The sequence below is a fragment of the Chaetodon auriga genome, chromosome 7, assembly GCF_051107435.1.
Source record: "Chaetodon auriga isolate fChaAug3 chromosome 7, fChaAug3.hap1, whole genome shotgun sequence".
In the NCBI taxonomy this organism is placed as follows: Eukaryota; Metazoa; Chordata; class Actinopteri; order Chaetodontiformes; family Chaetodontidae; genus Chaetodon; species Chaetodon auriga.
The window spans coordinates 5985866-5999150 of NC_135080.1; the positions used below are offsets into that span (position 1 = coordinate 5985866).

The 13285-nt window shown below is 42.8% G+C and overlaps 1 protein-coding gene across 8 annotated transcripts in view; it reads right to left on the reverse strand.

Moving 5' to 3' along the window:
- The window catches only part of frya (furry homolog a (Drosophila)), a 45529-nt gene that overhangs the window by 2738 nt on the left and 29506 nt on the right, over positions 1–13285 (reverse strand). For 7 of the 8 annotated variants that reach the window (XM_076734517.1, XM_076734518.1, XM_076734516.1 and 4 more), the window contains exons 38-58: positions 12972–13075; positions 12390–12575; positions 11311–11512; positions 10734–10855; positions 10444–10631; positions 9836–9930; positions 9175–9755; positions 8853–8950; positions 8599–8769; positions 8341–8481; positions 7643–7822; positions 6682–6846; positions 6360–6434; positions 6080–6250; positions 3984–4184; positions 2766–2906; positions 1775–1926; positions 1484–1691; positions 991–1140; positions 795–893; positions 613–696 (exon numbers count right to left, since the gene is read on the reverse strand). In XM_076734517.1, coding sequence (XP_076590632.1) covers positions 613–696; positions 795–893; positions 991–1140; positions 1484–1691; positions 1775–1926; positions 2766–2906; positions 3984–4184; positions 6080–6250; positions 6360–6434; positions 6682–6846; positions 7643–7822; positions 8341–8481; positions 8599–8769; positions 8853–8950; positions 9175–9755; positions 9836–9930; positions 10444–10631; positions 10734–10855; positions 11311–11512; positions 12390–12575; positions 12972–13075 — 3514 coding nt within the window. Of the gene's footprint in view, positions 1–612; positions 697–794; positions 894–990; positions 1141–1483; positions 1692–1774; positions 1927–2765; positions 2907–3983; positions 4185–5862; positions 5872–6079; positions 6251–6359; positions 6435–6681; positions 6847–7642; positions 7823–8340; positions 8482–8598; positions 8770–8852; positions 8951–9174; positions 9756–9835; positions 9931–10443; positions 10632–10733; positions 10856–11310; positions 11513–12389; positions 12576–12971; positions 13076–13285 lie in introns of all 8 variants that reach the window. The other variant, XM_076734522.1, reaches the window with a different exon arrangement.

A 13285-nucleotide genomic window follows, 5' to 3' on the forward strand; every position in this document is an offset into this window, starting at 1 on the left:
ACACAAAACGTCTGGTGATCAGCACTGAATTTAAACTTTAGTTTACAAGAAAACTCCACAGGGCCCCTTTAATTAAAAAGCCAAGTGAAACAAGCCAAGCACAGTTTTGCCCGTTAATAAGCACAAACGCATTCACTCTGGTGGAAATCTTTTAGCTATATATGTACAAAGTTTTAACAGCAAAACTTTCCATTTTGCTGTTTCCTCTCCTCAGTTATGAAGTGAGCGTAACTTTTACTGCTAGATAAACTGCAACTTAAGAGAACCTGCTCCCATGCCCAGCAGAGCTGAAAATAATCACAATGCACATTGGAATGAGATAATCAATGTGACGTGCTGCAAGTCAAGGCTGTCAGAATTTAATACAGCGTGAGGAAATTAGAGGTAACACTCACAGAGCTACAGTACCACACAGTAATCGTAATGCAGAAAGTACAGTATAGAAGGTCAGTTGAAGGGGAATCTTTAGTATTTTCGTACAGAATGAACAACTACTTTATACCACTAAAATTATATGGGCTTTTGTGTGTTTGCACACTGGCTGAATGTATTAGCTAAACCGCAGAAAACTGATATGAACATGTAACAAGAGTTATGTTCTGAGGGTTTTACCTTTTCCTCGTGCTCTGCTGGCTGACATGTTATCACGCTGCCCCCAGGACTCCTGGGAAAGGTAGCTTTGCAGTTGCTCAACCACTGTGGGAGACAGAGACAACATAATAACGATGAGAACAACTTTGTGTCAACATACAGGTGACATTCAGACAGCAAAGCAAGATATGTAATCCTCTTACAGAGAGAGCCGCCTCCTTTCTGTTGTTGTAAGTATCCAGATACTCTTGAAGTTCCAACACGCTGAATTTCATTTTTTCCAGGAGCCCATAAGACATAATCTGTGAACAGAGTTTTGTTGTTGAATTTGTTCGACTACTACCAACATGTCATACCACTAATAACTTACTAGAAACTGGAAACCCTCAGGTTACTCACTGTGTCTGCATCAATAAATAGTGTTGGGCACTCTGAGCATGATGTCAGCATCTGAGAAGACCTCAAAAGCTTTGATCCTAATCCTCTCAGGCCATCACCCAGGAAACTCACAGCGTCGCAGGTCAAGGAGCAAAATTTGGTCTGAATACTCTGCAATGCAAACATAAAAGTCTGGCTGTGATACTGTCAAAGTCGCTCTGACATCACTGAAGGTACTTACATTCTGTCATTATGTCTGTTTTTTTCTGAGATTCTTCCCTGTCAGCTTTGGTCAGTGAAGTGAACAACATCTAGTTAATGAATCTCCAAAGATTTTCAAGCTGAAAGCATCTACAGCGTGCTTACTATTTGTAATTAATCGGACCTCTTCTGAAACGAAGCCTCTGTCTCTCAAGGTTAATCAGCCAGATAACTAATCCTATTACCCTTTCGGTTTAATTACTATGGCACATTGTTTTAGGTGTATGCTGGCTACCAGGCCACGCTGTAATACCTGGAATAGTGAAGAAAACACGTGAAAAGTGTAGACTGCGCAGGATCCATCCGAGTCAGACACAAGCTGGTTAATGTGACTCCGCCAAGCCTCCTCTGCGTCATCGCACACGACTGGTTGGAAAGCTGCAAGGATGGCGGAGAAGAAGGGAGACGGTGGCGGTGAAGAACGGGACTCCAGCATGTCGTCTCTCTCTTCCTCGGCGAGACTGGATGGACGTAAAGCCGTGTTATTAAGGATTTAATTTCTATATAGGTTTAGTTATTATTGAGGAAAGTTGTGAGGACGTACCTGGGTAAGCAGCAGTCAATGTCCAACTCTCCTCTGTAATCAACAGGAAGCATGTCCATTGTCAAACTATCACCACAGTGAAATTCAGGGGGTAGCTCGCTGATGGAGAGAGAGAGGTCTTCCTCATGGACATTGGTGTCTTCATCCTCTTGCTAAAACAGAGCAAGAGGGACACATGCTTCCTCAGCAGTTGGCAAAATGAACTAGACTCATGAACAAATACTGAGGCAACATGCAGTAAAAGGGCATGATGAACTGAAATGTGTTCCCTCTGTTATGCTTAATCATTAAAATGGATAATTCTATGGTTAAAATGAATTCACTAACCTTGGCATGGGACCCTATGGACACTCCTTGTGGTGTTTTCTTTTATTTGGTAGATTTAGTGTGCAAAAAGTGCGCCAATTAAATACATTATAAAATAATTTAATTCAGCCAGCACTGTGGCTGCACACTCGTGTTTTGGGACAGGCAATGTGTAAACCTTTCTTGACCTCCCACATGCCATGAGATTTTAGTTTTTGCTGAGAGCCACCCACACAGAAGCAATAGGTATACACATTGCCTTTAACGGACAGACACAGAAAGAAAGAGCCTTTTGTTTTTTCTAATGCTGGCTACAACCCCCTTCTATCCCCAGACAACCTCCGTCACAATTAAAATAAGGGACAAACTAGCCAATAGCCCAAAGCATTATTGATTGCCTGCTTGCAGGTTTTAGTTCATTCATATTTAGCATGCAATTACTGAAATATCAAGAAAAGACCCCCTCATGCTCTACTCTGAAAGAAGAAAATGTAGAAAAGTCACAGCACCACGAAATACTTAACATAGACTGAACCCAAAGCACATAAGACATCCAAGACATTTCGCAAGAGAGGATGCAACAGAAGAGCTCCTATTTGGCAAAATTAGTAAAGAACTCTAGGATGGAATTGCGATAGGAATTAGTAGTTCCCAGTATCTCAGACACTCTGAAGCCCTTATTCACCCGCTGCTTCGAGTCCTCTGGCAGCTGGACCTCGAAACTGGGATTTTTGGTGTTCAGAGGAGTTGAATCAGCTGAAGTTGTATCATAAAAGGCGGAGGGAGAGTCCAGACTGATCTCTGCTGTTGGAGAGAGGCTGACAGTCTGCGAAAAGACAAAGTCAAAGTTGTTGGAATCTATCAGTTCATTAAACACCAAAGTTTTTTTTTAGAAACACTGAAAAAATAGAGCTCGAGACACAGCAAACTCTAAAACATTCCTGGACTGCTTGTAAGCTCTGACAGTGGTAGAGTGGCTGACAAATGAGGAGCAGGAGAGGAGCGGGATGACAGCTGCGTGGACGCATGGGCTTTCCATCTGCCACCACAGTTTTCACCAACTTTGTCTAATACTGCATGAGGCCCAGAAGTCATGGAATAACAGAACGATGATGCAAACAAGACAAAAGATGATGCAAAAGGCTGAAGCCCTGCTCGCAGCCCCTGGACACTGCAGTGCTCATTACACCATATAATTTATGTTGAAGGGTCCACATGGGAGTATTTTCAGAGCTTTTGAAATTTGGTCCTGCGGTCGACACCAGAGGAAAAGATACACAATCATTAAAATCAAATGGCTTATCTCATTGGGATCTAATTATCTAACTTGAGGGCAAAAGGAACACTCATGATGAAAGAAAATGGAAATAATTTATCCTCCGAACGCCCCAAACACATAAATTTCAACTGGATTTTAATAGGCCTGCAATATGACCTGCAATCATTTATTATTACATCATCATCATCTGTTTTTTTTGAAGTTCTTTCAGTATAATTAAATTAACAAGACCTGGGCATGGAAAACAGATGGTTTAACCGACATCATAAACTGAATTAAATTTAAGTTTCTCCTAGAATCAACACTTGCCCATTATGATATGATGAGCGTCTCAGTAACAGTGCTTGCTGTATGTCTGATGGTGCTGACTGAAACTCCACAGGAAAGGACTGAACAGCTGTACAGTCAGCATATTGCATCTCCTCACAGGAGATGAAATTTAAGATTTTTAATACCTTCTAAGCTGTTTCTTGGGGGAACATATTGCAAAGCTTTTTAAGACATTCTGCACCCTGCAGATACTCTGCGGTAAGGATAATTTTCTGATGAGAGTGGGCTTCACCACCTACGCCTTCCCTTCATTTTGACATTAATTTATTGGCATACAAACAGAGGTGAACTTACAAGCTGTGAGTGGGAGAGTATCTGGCTGGCGGTGAGGGAATCTTCCTCAGACGACTCGTCTGAGTCTTCATGGGTGATCTTGCTGAGGCTGGGCATGCTGATGGACAGCTGACTCTCCTCCAGGGGCAGCAAGTCACTCCGGTCCAGACTGTCCATGGAGCGTCTGCGCACCCCCCAGTTGAAGTTGTCCACAGTCTCTCCCTGCAACAGAGAATGGCCTTGAGTTACCAAGTACCACGAAGTAAAGCACAATCTTTTCTCTAACACAAGCACATGCACACACACACACACACACACTGTATATCCACATTCACACAACAGTGCTGTGCAGGTTCAGGCAGGGGGCAGTTTTTCCTCTCAGAGCTAAGGATGCTGTTGGACTTAGTGTTAAGAGCCCTTCACAGTGTATCCTCACATAGCGAATTTCCTCAAACTACTGCCAAAATACCCAAGATGCTGGTGACACTAGCAGAAAAGTTCGAGTTTGAGGACATCTTGATATTGTCAGACTTACTCCTGAGTCTGGCTGCTTCTTGTTTAAAATGCAGAGTGACTTTCCAACTGGACATGACTCTGGAGATGTCGGCCAACTTCCACATTCCACCAAAGCTCCACATCAACAGATCAAACAGGGGAGACTTCCTGTGGTGACAATCTTAATACCAAGCACTGACAGGAAGCAAAGGCCTGGACTTCTTTCAAAAGCAAACTAAAATAGAGATTTTATGTGGTCAGAAGGCTTTCCTCACACCTTACCATGCTGTTTAAAATGTGCCATCATTAGCTTATAAACCTGTCTGTGCTGCACTTCTGTTGACCACTGCAGTTGTTACTGGGGGGAATTTTAGCAAGCACAGGGAGAACAGCTGACACCATGTTCCAGGGCACAAAGTCTGTATCTAGATACACACAGATATTTATGGATGTGTGTTACTTCAACAAATTTAGTGTTAAATTTGACCAGTTAACGAAAGCAACAATGTTATTGCTGCAACAAGGTGAACAACAATGTGTGTATCATCACCATTCGGGCATCAGTGTATTTTGACAGAACTGACTGGAGCAAAGTTTGATTTTCTTCTCCTCAAAGTAAACCAACAGAAAATTTCACTGCATGAACTTACCAAATAGTTGACTGTACACAGGGCAAAGATATACAAGAAAAGCTGAAAACTAAGCACAGTTTCCTCTTCTGTGTCTCTAGATGGAGATAAAATCCCATCTGAGGTGAACAGCTGAGACATTATGACTGAGGAATGTTTAAAATCCCATCATGCTGGTCAGATTTGGAAAGTTTTTGAAGGGGAAAAAACTGGTCAGTGAAAGCAAAATTAAGCTCTACCTAAGGTTAGATGCTATATAGATGTTTCATTTGTATAAAGGAAAACTGCACAAAGACTACTCGATCATAATGTGCAACTACGTTTTCGGTGAAAATCAAGCCACTCATATCGTGGTTAAGTACTGTACACATGCATAGAAGCTATGAGTATATAATTGGACGTCAAAGGGGAGTTGTGTGTAAAACATTATAATTAACACTTCTCTTGATAACCAGGAAAAATGATTAAACACTAACGATACAATTATATGTCAGTAATCATTAATCCTGGTTAAAGACACCTTATGCCGACATGCATTCACTGGCAGACTAAAAGCCTACTAGTCTGATGTCTATGAAAAACACATATAGTGTGTCCAATTCTTAAGAACTGAGTGAATGTCTGTCTTGCACTACATGAACACTGCAGGATCTGTTTACAAGGCATGCACACACATTTGCTACCGGCATCAGTGTGACAGTTCACTAAACGATTTGCACAAGCAAACACGCTTTTGAAGAACACAGCAAGTACAAATGGAACATGACTAAACTTACCTGTAGCTCCTAGATAGCACAGACAAGAAAAACAGAAAAAAGAAACCCCATTACACAAAGCAGGTAGACCTGATCCAACACAGTATGAGTGCTCTTTGGTGGAAAATACTCTGCTTTTGCTTTACAAGTTTGACAACGTTGATGTCCATCAAATGTGAGAGGAAGCAACAAGGAGGATGAATCATTTCTTCACCACTTCTGAGGGCCTGAGACTCACCTCTCCGTCTTCAAGCTCCACATCCAGGAAGTCAAAGTCTCTGAAGACTCTGAACTGCTGCTCTGAGGTGGTGTCGTCCATGTTTTCTGGTTCCCGGGTCCCATCGTCGGAGGACACCAGGCTAGGCTGGTGTTCCATGAGGTCCAGCTCCCCACAACTGGAGAAGATCACCTATACAGAGGAACAAATGAAGAAAAAATAAATAAAAAGAATGCACAATAATAAAAAGTGGCCGTGCGTGAAGGGTGTCATTGCACTGATAAAATGAAGTGTATCTTACCGAAGGATTTTTTGTGAGGCCCACTTCTTGCCCACACAAAGACAATACATTCACCAGTTTTTCCCGTGTTCTTTTCTGCAGGAGAAACAAAACTTGGATGTGAAATTTCAATTTCATTTGAACCACAACACAGTTTAGGGCCCATTTACACGTGGCGTAAAAATCTGCATCTGGACACGTTATCTGGATAATAACACCCACTTGATGGGTCTTTGCATTCATAGCTGGAATTAAGATGTTTTCTCGTTATCATGACTGTGATCAGATCTCAATATGAAAATTATGAGCATACTTCTAAGACAGAATGGGAAGAAGTGCACACCTGTGAAGACTGAGGCCTCTTCCAGCTGACCGGCACCAGGACGTTGTTGGACGTGGATCCAGAGGAGGTAGAGGAGGTGCTGCGGGTCACCGTTGTGGTCCTGCTCTTCACATCTTGGCCTGGAGAGCGCTGCAGGTCATCATAACGCCGACCAATCACCGGTGTCTAACAGCACGGACACAAACAAACAGACACGTGCAGACAGAAACCTTGATGAGTCAGGGAAAGTCCAAAGAAGAGAAAGTCCATCTCTGCTTCGTCAATCCATGACTCAGGCTCCACAGCTGCTCCTGCTTCTTCAGGACTTTGACCATAAAGAGATCAGTCTTTCAATATAAGCTGGCACTTATTTTTTTTTTGTCTATGTTCACAGTTTTTATTCCACTTGGCATTCCGAATGTGTGACGCATTTGAAGACAAATAACCCTACTATTCCTCTGCCTTATCCTTCAGTCTAAAAATATCTGGGTATTTTAAGAAATATCAGTGGTTTGTCCAGCGTGTCTCAAGTTTAAATACACAAGCTCTTGGCTATCCACTGAAACTCTGATTCACATACAAAGGACGGCAGCAAAGAGCTGACATCATTTCCTGCCATTCATGAACTACACAAATAGCTCCCTGTTCAGTTCCCACACATGCACCACTCTGTCTGTATCTTTGACATCACTTTCCAGCTCTGCACTGCTTGGCTAATTGTGTTTACCTTTTGAGCTTTCAAGCTAATCTCAAGGGGTTTGTTGAAAAAGAAATATCAGCATTAAGGAAGGGGAAGAAATGTTTCCTCTCCAAAAAGCATTACAAGATTCCACCAAACCTCAACAAGCACCACACCCTGGAAAATACAGGAAAAAATACAGGGGAAAGCATACAAGCATTACGCTCTCCTCATGCTACAGAGACTTTCAAATCAAGAACTTTCACACACAGTGAAAAGAAAGTCGGACAAAGAGTCTCTAACCTCAGATATGTCAAAGTGGAAATCCAGCGTTTTCCCGGGCAGGGCCTTGGAGGAGCGGTCCCAGACCCGGCTGATGTCCTCATAGGAGAGGTCACTTTGTGGGAATGAAGGCTGCACCAAACTGGCTGATCGAGAAACGACCAGCTTCAGGATATTCAGCGCTTCCCCCCAATGGACAGTCTACGCAGACATGCACACATCAATTCACCACAGACACAAAGAAAACAACACAATCCCACGTTCAGAAAGAAACAACTGCATATATCTTACTGTGTGGTTTAATGCAGCTCTATTTTTAGTGTTCTGAAAGTTGGCTCACAGTAGGAAGCTAAAGGAAAATGGATATGGCGTATGAGAGTAAGCAGAGGCCTGGCCAGTGGCTGAAAGGCAGACTGTTTATAGTTTGGGTGTGTCTACAAATTTACTGCACTGACACAAGACAGTTTTTTTTTCCTTTTTTTCCCCCATGAACACTTCGAAAAGGAGCAGGGAACACAAGACTCTGACTCAGAACCTCAAGATTTCCAGTGATCACATCTGATGTGGGTGATGTGAATGTTCTCACTTTCTGAGCACATACAATATATCTCACTCAAAGATACCACAGAAATATCCTAAAATACGAACAGCCATTCACTATAAATCAAAAACTAAGATCTGCAGTAGGACACGTATCCAGGTGTTCCACTTTAACTCACCTGGACAAATTTCTCAATTGTCTTGAGCACCTCCATGTTGAAGGGTTTGGCTTGAATCACACTCAGGTCCATGTGACTCAGGAGGCTGTAGATGATTTGTAAAAGGGTCTGCTGCATACTGGGAAGACCTTTCTCCAACAGCTGTTAGAAAAGAATTAAATGCCATTAATTCAATTCCGCTGCAATATCAATAATCACTGTACAACCCTTTTGCTGCTGCTCAGCAAAAACATGATCAGGTGATACGGCTGCACAAACCTCTGCCATGTAAGTGACCAGGTTGAGGGTGATATCGGAGAAAGCTTCGTGAAGATACCGACACACCACATTGACCCAGGAGAAGCAGTCTCGTGTGTAGGAGTGCGTTTTATACAGAGTCATGACATGAGCAAGGTTGGAGAGCTTGGTGTTCTTCTCCTCGAGGCATACCTACACACACAAAGTGCACTAGCTTTAAAACACAGAATTGTGTTTGAGCCAAAGTGAGGATATGAACGTTAGCAGAGGCAAACCTGAGCAATCCTCTCAGCAACATCCCGACAGAACTGCGTGGGGCCATCAAAGTTCTGCACGAGATGTGAAAGCAGGCAGAGGACATTCAAGGGAAAACCTGAAGGAGGAAACAGATAAATTATTGTTTCACGTGAAAAAACTCACTTTGAATAGTTCACTGGCATGCAATATGTGTAAAATTATATGGATTCAAGATTACAGCAATTTCTGTTTTTCTTTGCTTCATCATGGAATTTTATGAAATTTTCACAAAATTGGCACAAAAGATGAAGAATTTCAACATTAAAATCATCCGTCAATCCATCAATCCCAGCAGTGTACCTATGGCTTGTGAAGTGTCCACTACAGGCACTCGTGACACAGGTGTGAGTTGGCAGAAGAGCTGGAGCGTGAGGTCAGTGGTGGACACGGAGGTGAAGCCCTTCAGCAGCAGCTGCTGGAGCCCAGTGAAGCTGCTCCACTGAAGCTGGCTCTGCAGTTTCTCCAGCTTCTCCCTGTTCTCCGGTTTGTCAAGCGACATGTGGCCCAGCAGCTTATTCAACAGTCTCAAAGACATTTGATACTCAAACTCAAAGTCTGACTCCATCAGGGACACCGCCACCCAGAAGATGGTGGCCAGCAGGTTGCTGGGGTGGTTGATGTTGGTTGGGTCGGTCATGTTGTCTTTAGATGAGGACGAGCTGCGGGTCTTGGCTAACAACGCCTGCTGCTCAGAGGCTTGGATGCGGTCCAGTGTAGCGCTGCGAGGTGGATCAGACCACCTGTCCGCCTCTCCAAACTTCTTGGGGACAGAGGAGCTCCTCTGATGTCGGCTCCTCTCTTCTCTTCGAAGATTGAGCTGCCCTGTGCTCTTCCTGTTGGACAGCAGCTTGAAGCTGGTGAGGAAATCTGGAGATGAGGCTCTGCAATCAAACAAACAATAAATTAATATGAACAAAAAATACAATCTTTCAACATAAATACATGTAGAGGAGACACAAACCTCGTCAAGATAGCCATGAGGTCATTGTTCTTGAGACATTCAGCCAAGTTGTCCACCACAGATTCCAGTGTAAGTAAGACTTCCATCACGTAGCCCTGCAAGAGAGAAAAAGACTGCAGAGCTGTGGAGGATTTTCTCGTATCCTTGTATCATTCAATTACTACACAGCACTTAACTATTTAATTGCTGACAAAAATAGATCTGATGAAATTAGAAAGAGGTTTAGTTTCCGATGAAAAACTTAATAGATGGATTTGGATTTGATGGACAGCCTCAGAATCAGCTGATGGACTATGATGATGTAAGATTTCTGCCATTAGATGATTATTAGTTTTAATGCCGCGTTCATGTGCTTGTAAGAGGATCAAACATCTGGCACAGCCAAGTCATTTGCTTAACAGCACTGAATGTGTGAACTACTTCCTTAAAAACTAACGAGTATAGATGATACAGTAAATAAATATATAATGTTATCGAGGCAGTAAATCAGTTTGTAGTTCACCAATAAGTCCTTCTATAAATGATACTGCTGGTGTTGATTCGACAATCATAAAGACCTTCCTTCGTACTTGAACTTAACAGGCATCATGTTCACACAGCGCACTAACCTGCACTTCTTCTCCATGTTCACCGACAACTTCCACCAGCCTCGAGAGCAGGTCGGAGACGGCGTGGGCGGAGATGGGCTGGCGGAGGGCTCGAAACACCTGGAAGGAGCGGCCGGCGTAGTGACGCGATGAACTACACAAAGCCGTCTGCAGCGCCACGTCGCTGAGCTGCTGCTCCAGGTGGAAATCTAACAAGACAGAGAGGAAAACAAGAACATGAGAATTACTGAGTGTTCAGGGTTCTGTAGTATAACTGTTTACTTACTATTCAGGATATGTTAAAGGGTTACCTGACTTGGACTCTTTGAACACAGACACAACATGACGCAGGAAGTTGGTGAGCTGCCCGGTGCTTTTTGAAATTTGGTTCTTTGGTGAAATGTCCTCATGGCACCACAGTGGACCATATGCTCTATAAAACAGGTTTCTTAGTTATTAAAACAGCACAGTACAATCTGATTATGTGGAGGTTTGCTACAGTAAGATGTAGGACAAGCAGCTGAATATTCTGAATCACCTGTACAAAGCACATCTGTGTAGTGTATTAAGTATTGTGCGGAATTTCCTTTTAATCTTTCCATTAATCTTGGCAAATGTCAGCTGCACTATCCTAATTTAAATCTCAAATCTAATCTACTCCTATAGGAATCTATTGCACTATGCATACAGCACCACTAGGTGGTAATCTACAGCAAGAAATACGAGCGAGTATAACAGTGTATGAGAGGGATATTTCTGCTGTATGACATGCATTTATTGTGTGAAATGCCTCCAGCCTTCTGTTACGACCTGTTAGTAAAACCACTTAACATTCCCAGAGTTCAGCTCCTGCGCTCGCTGGCTCTAACAGCACAGTGACATCAATACCTTGTGGTTAAAAACTCGATGAGCTTGTTAGTCTTCTCGTCCATTTTACTGGAGGCCACCAGCTCCTCCACCTCGTGTGAGATCTCAGGCAGGTTGTTGCTGCTGCCTCCCAGGCTCAGGCTGGACGATGTAGAAGAAGAACTAAGACCGGAGTCTGGCACAGGAGACGCCTGGCACTCCCGCAGGAAGTCAAAACATCCTCCTGAACGCAACAGAGGAACAGGTGTGTGATGTGAAACAGGTTACGGTGGTGCATTTGCACGTTTGATTTTGTCTGTAACTGTAGCTTGCAGGTGGATGTGCCACGGGCTAAAGTAAAAAGAGGACATGACAGCAGCAGCATGACCTGTGTCTCAACATGTCTGGAATTTGAATCCAATTAGCCGCGTCTACTGACAGCACGTATTCAATGTGGGTCAGCTGTCAAGTGTAACTACTAAGATGTTACATACCTAATCTGCTTGTTAATTTACAAACTACTTACTCCTGCAAGATATGACACATTATATACAAACACAATAAACACGGGATCACTGAGAAGAAAACTGGATGTTGTCTTTGGACAATGGCAGTGTTATCATTGTGTGGTATCAGTGTGGGGAAGAAAAATAACAGTTTTTAGCACTGCAGTTGCATTCAACCAGTCAAATGGACAAAGAATATTGTAGTAATTTCAAAATGTCTAGACATTAGCAAAACAAATTAGCGACAGGGTGAGGAGGGGAGCCAAAGCAGCCTATCCAGGCCTGAGCAGATGGCCCCAGTTTGGGCAAGAGGATAAAAATAACAGAAAGGAATGCTTTAATGAAGACCTTTGATGTCCTCTGTGCTCAATATTGCTTTTGGCACAGCGTCCAAATATTTTCTCCCCAGATAAGAAACGTATCTATCCTCTGAAAGGAATGTTAGTCATTCCCTCCTGATGTTCAAGTTTATATTAGCCGGACAGACAAGCGATGTGTCAAATGCCAAGCTGCTCTGTCAACTGGACCAAGGATGACTCCAACCCTCTGGGGTGAATAAATTCGTAGTTGAGAAAACTCGAACAGGTGAGCGTTACTGAAGGCCTTTATTTTTACCTGCAGGTAAAAAGTCCGGCTGAACACTTGGTTTGCAGGTGAGGGTCTTGGTGCTGTTGATCTCACGTGTCTGCAGCAGGACTGAGGCGATGGCCTGGTAGTTGTTGTTACAGGACAACGTGATGAGCAGGTGGAGGAGGAGACGTTTGCTGTGCTCAAACACCTCTGGACGGTAGTGATCCATGGCTAAAAAAAGGAACAGAGCCTGTTTCAGAACAGTGACTCTAAGATGAGAGCTTCTGTTTGTTATACCAAGAACTATTTCTGCTTCTTTTCAAGTTCCTTTTTCCTGGTTTCACAACCCCCCAAAAAATGACATCAGCTCGTCTCAAATCAGCTGTTTGAATACAAGATTCCTGCAAGAGGAGAATTCTCCAACTCGTTGTACTTAAAATACAATGGTGATATATCATATTGGACTCAAAATATTTGGAAAAATATCATTTCAAAATCTTCACTCAACCATAGTCCTTAAAAGCTAAGTCAGCCATGAGATTTATACTGTATTACATCAAATATGCACATATCATGTAATTACATAGATGGGTTTCAGAGAGCTAACTGATTATAGTGTGAACTCACCCAAAAACAAGGCATGTAGCAGCAAAGGCAAGTGCATGGCCCAGTCCTCTCTCACACTGTGGTCTACCACCATCTCAGTCATAAAGATGACTGCTATATTACACCTATAACAAACGAAAAAACAGACTGTAATGCTTTCCAATTAAATGAATTACAATTCTTAAAAATCCACAAAAACATGACCTTGAAGTGCATCAAAATGAAAAATAAGTGGTGCTGGCTTTATCTGCAGGCATTTAGAGGTAGTCTGCAGGTTATTAAAGGTCAAAGATCAGTTTGATGCTGATCTCAATGACACTGAGACTTCTGACATT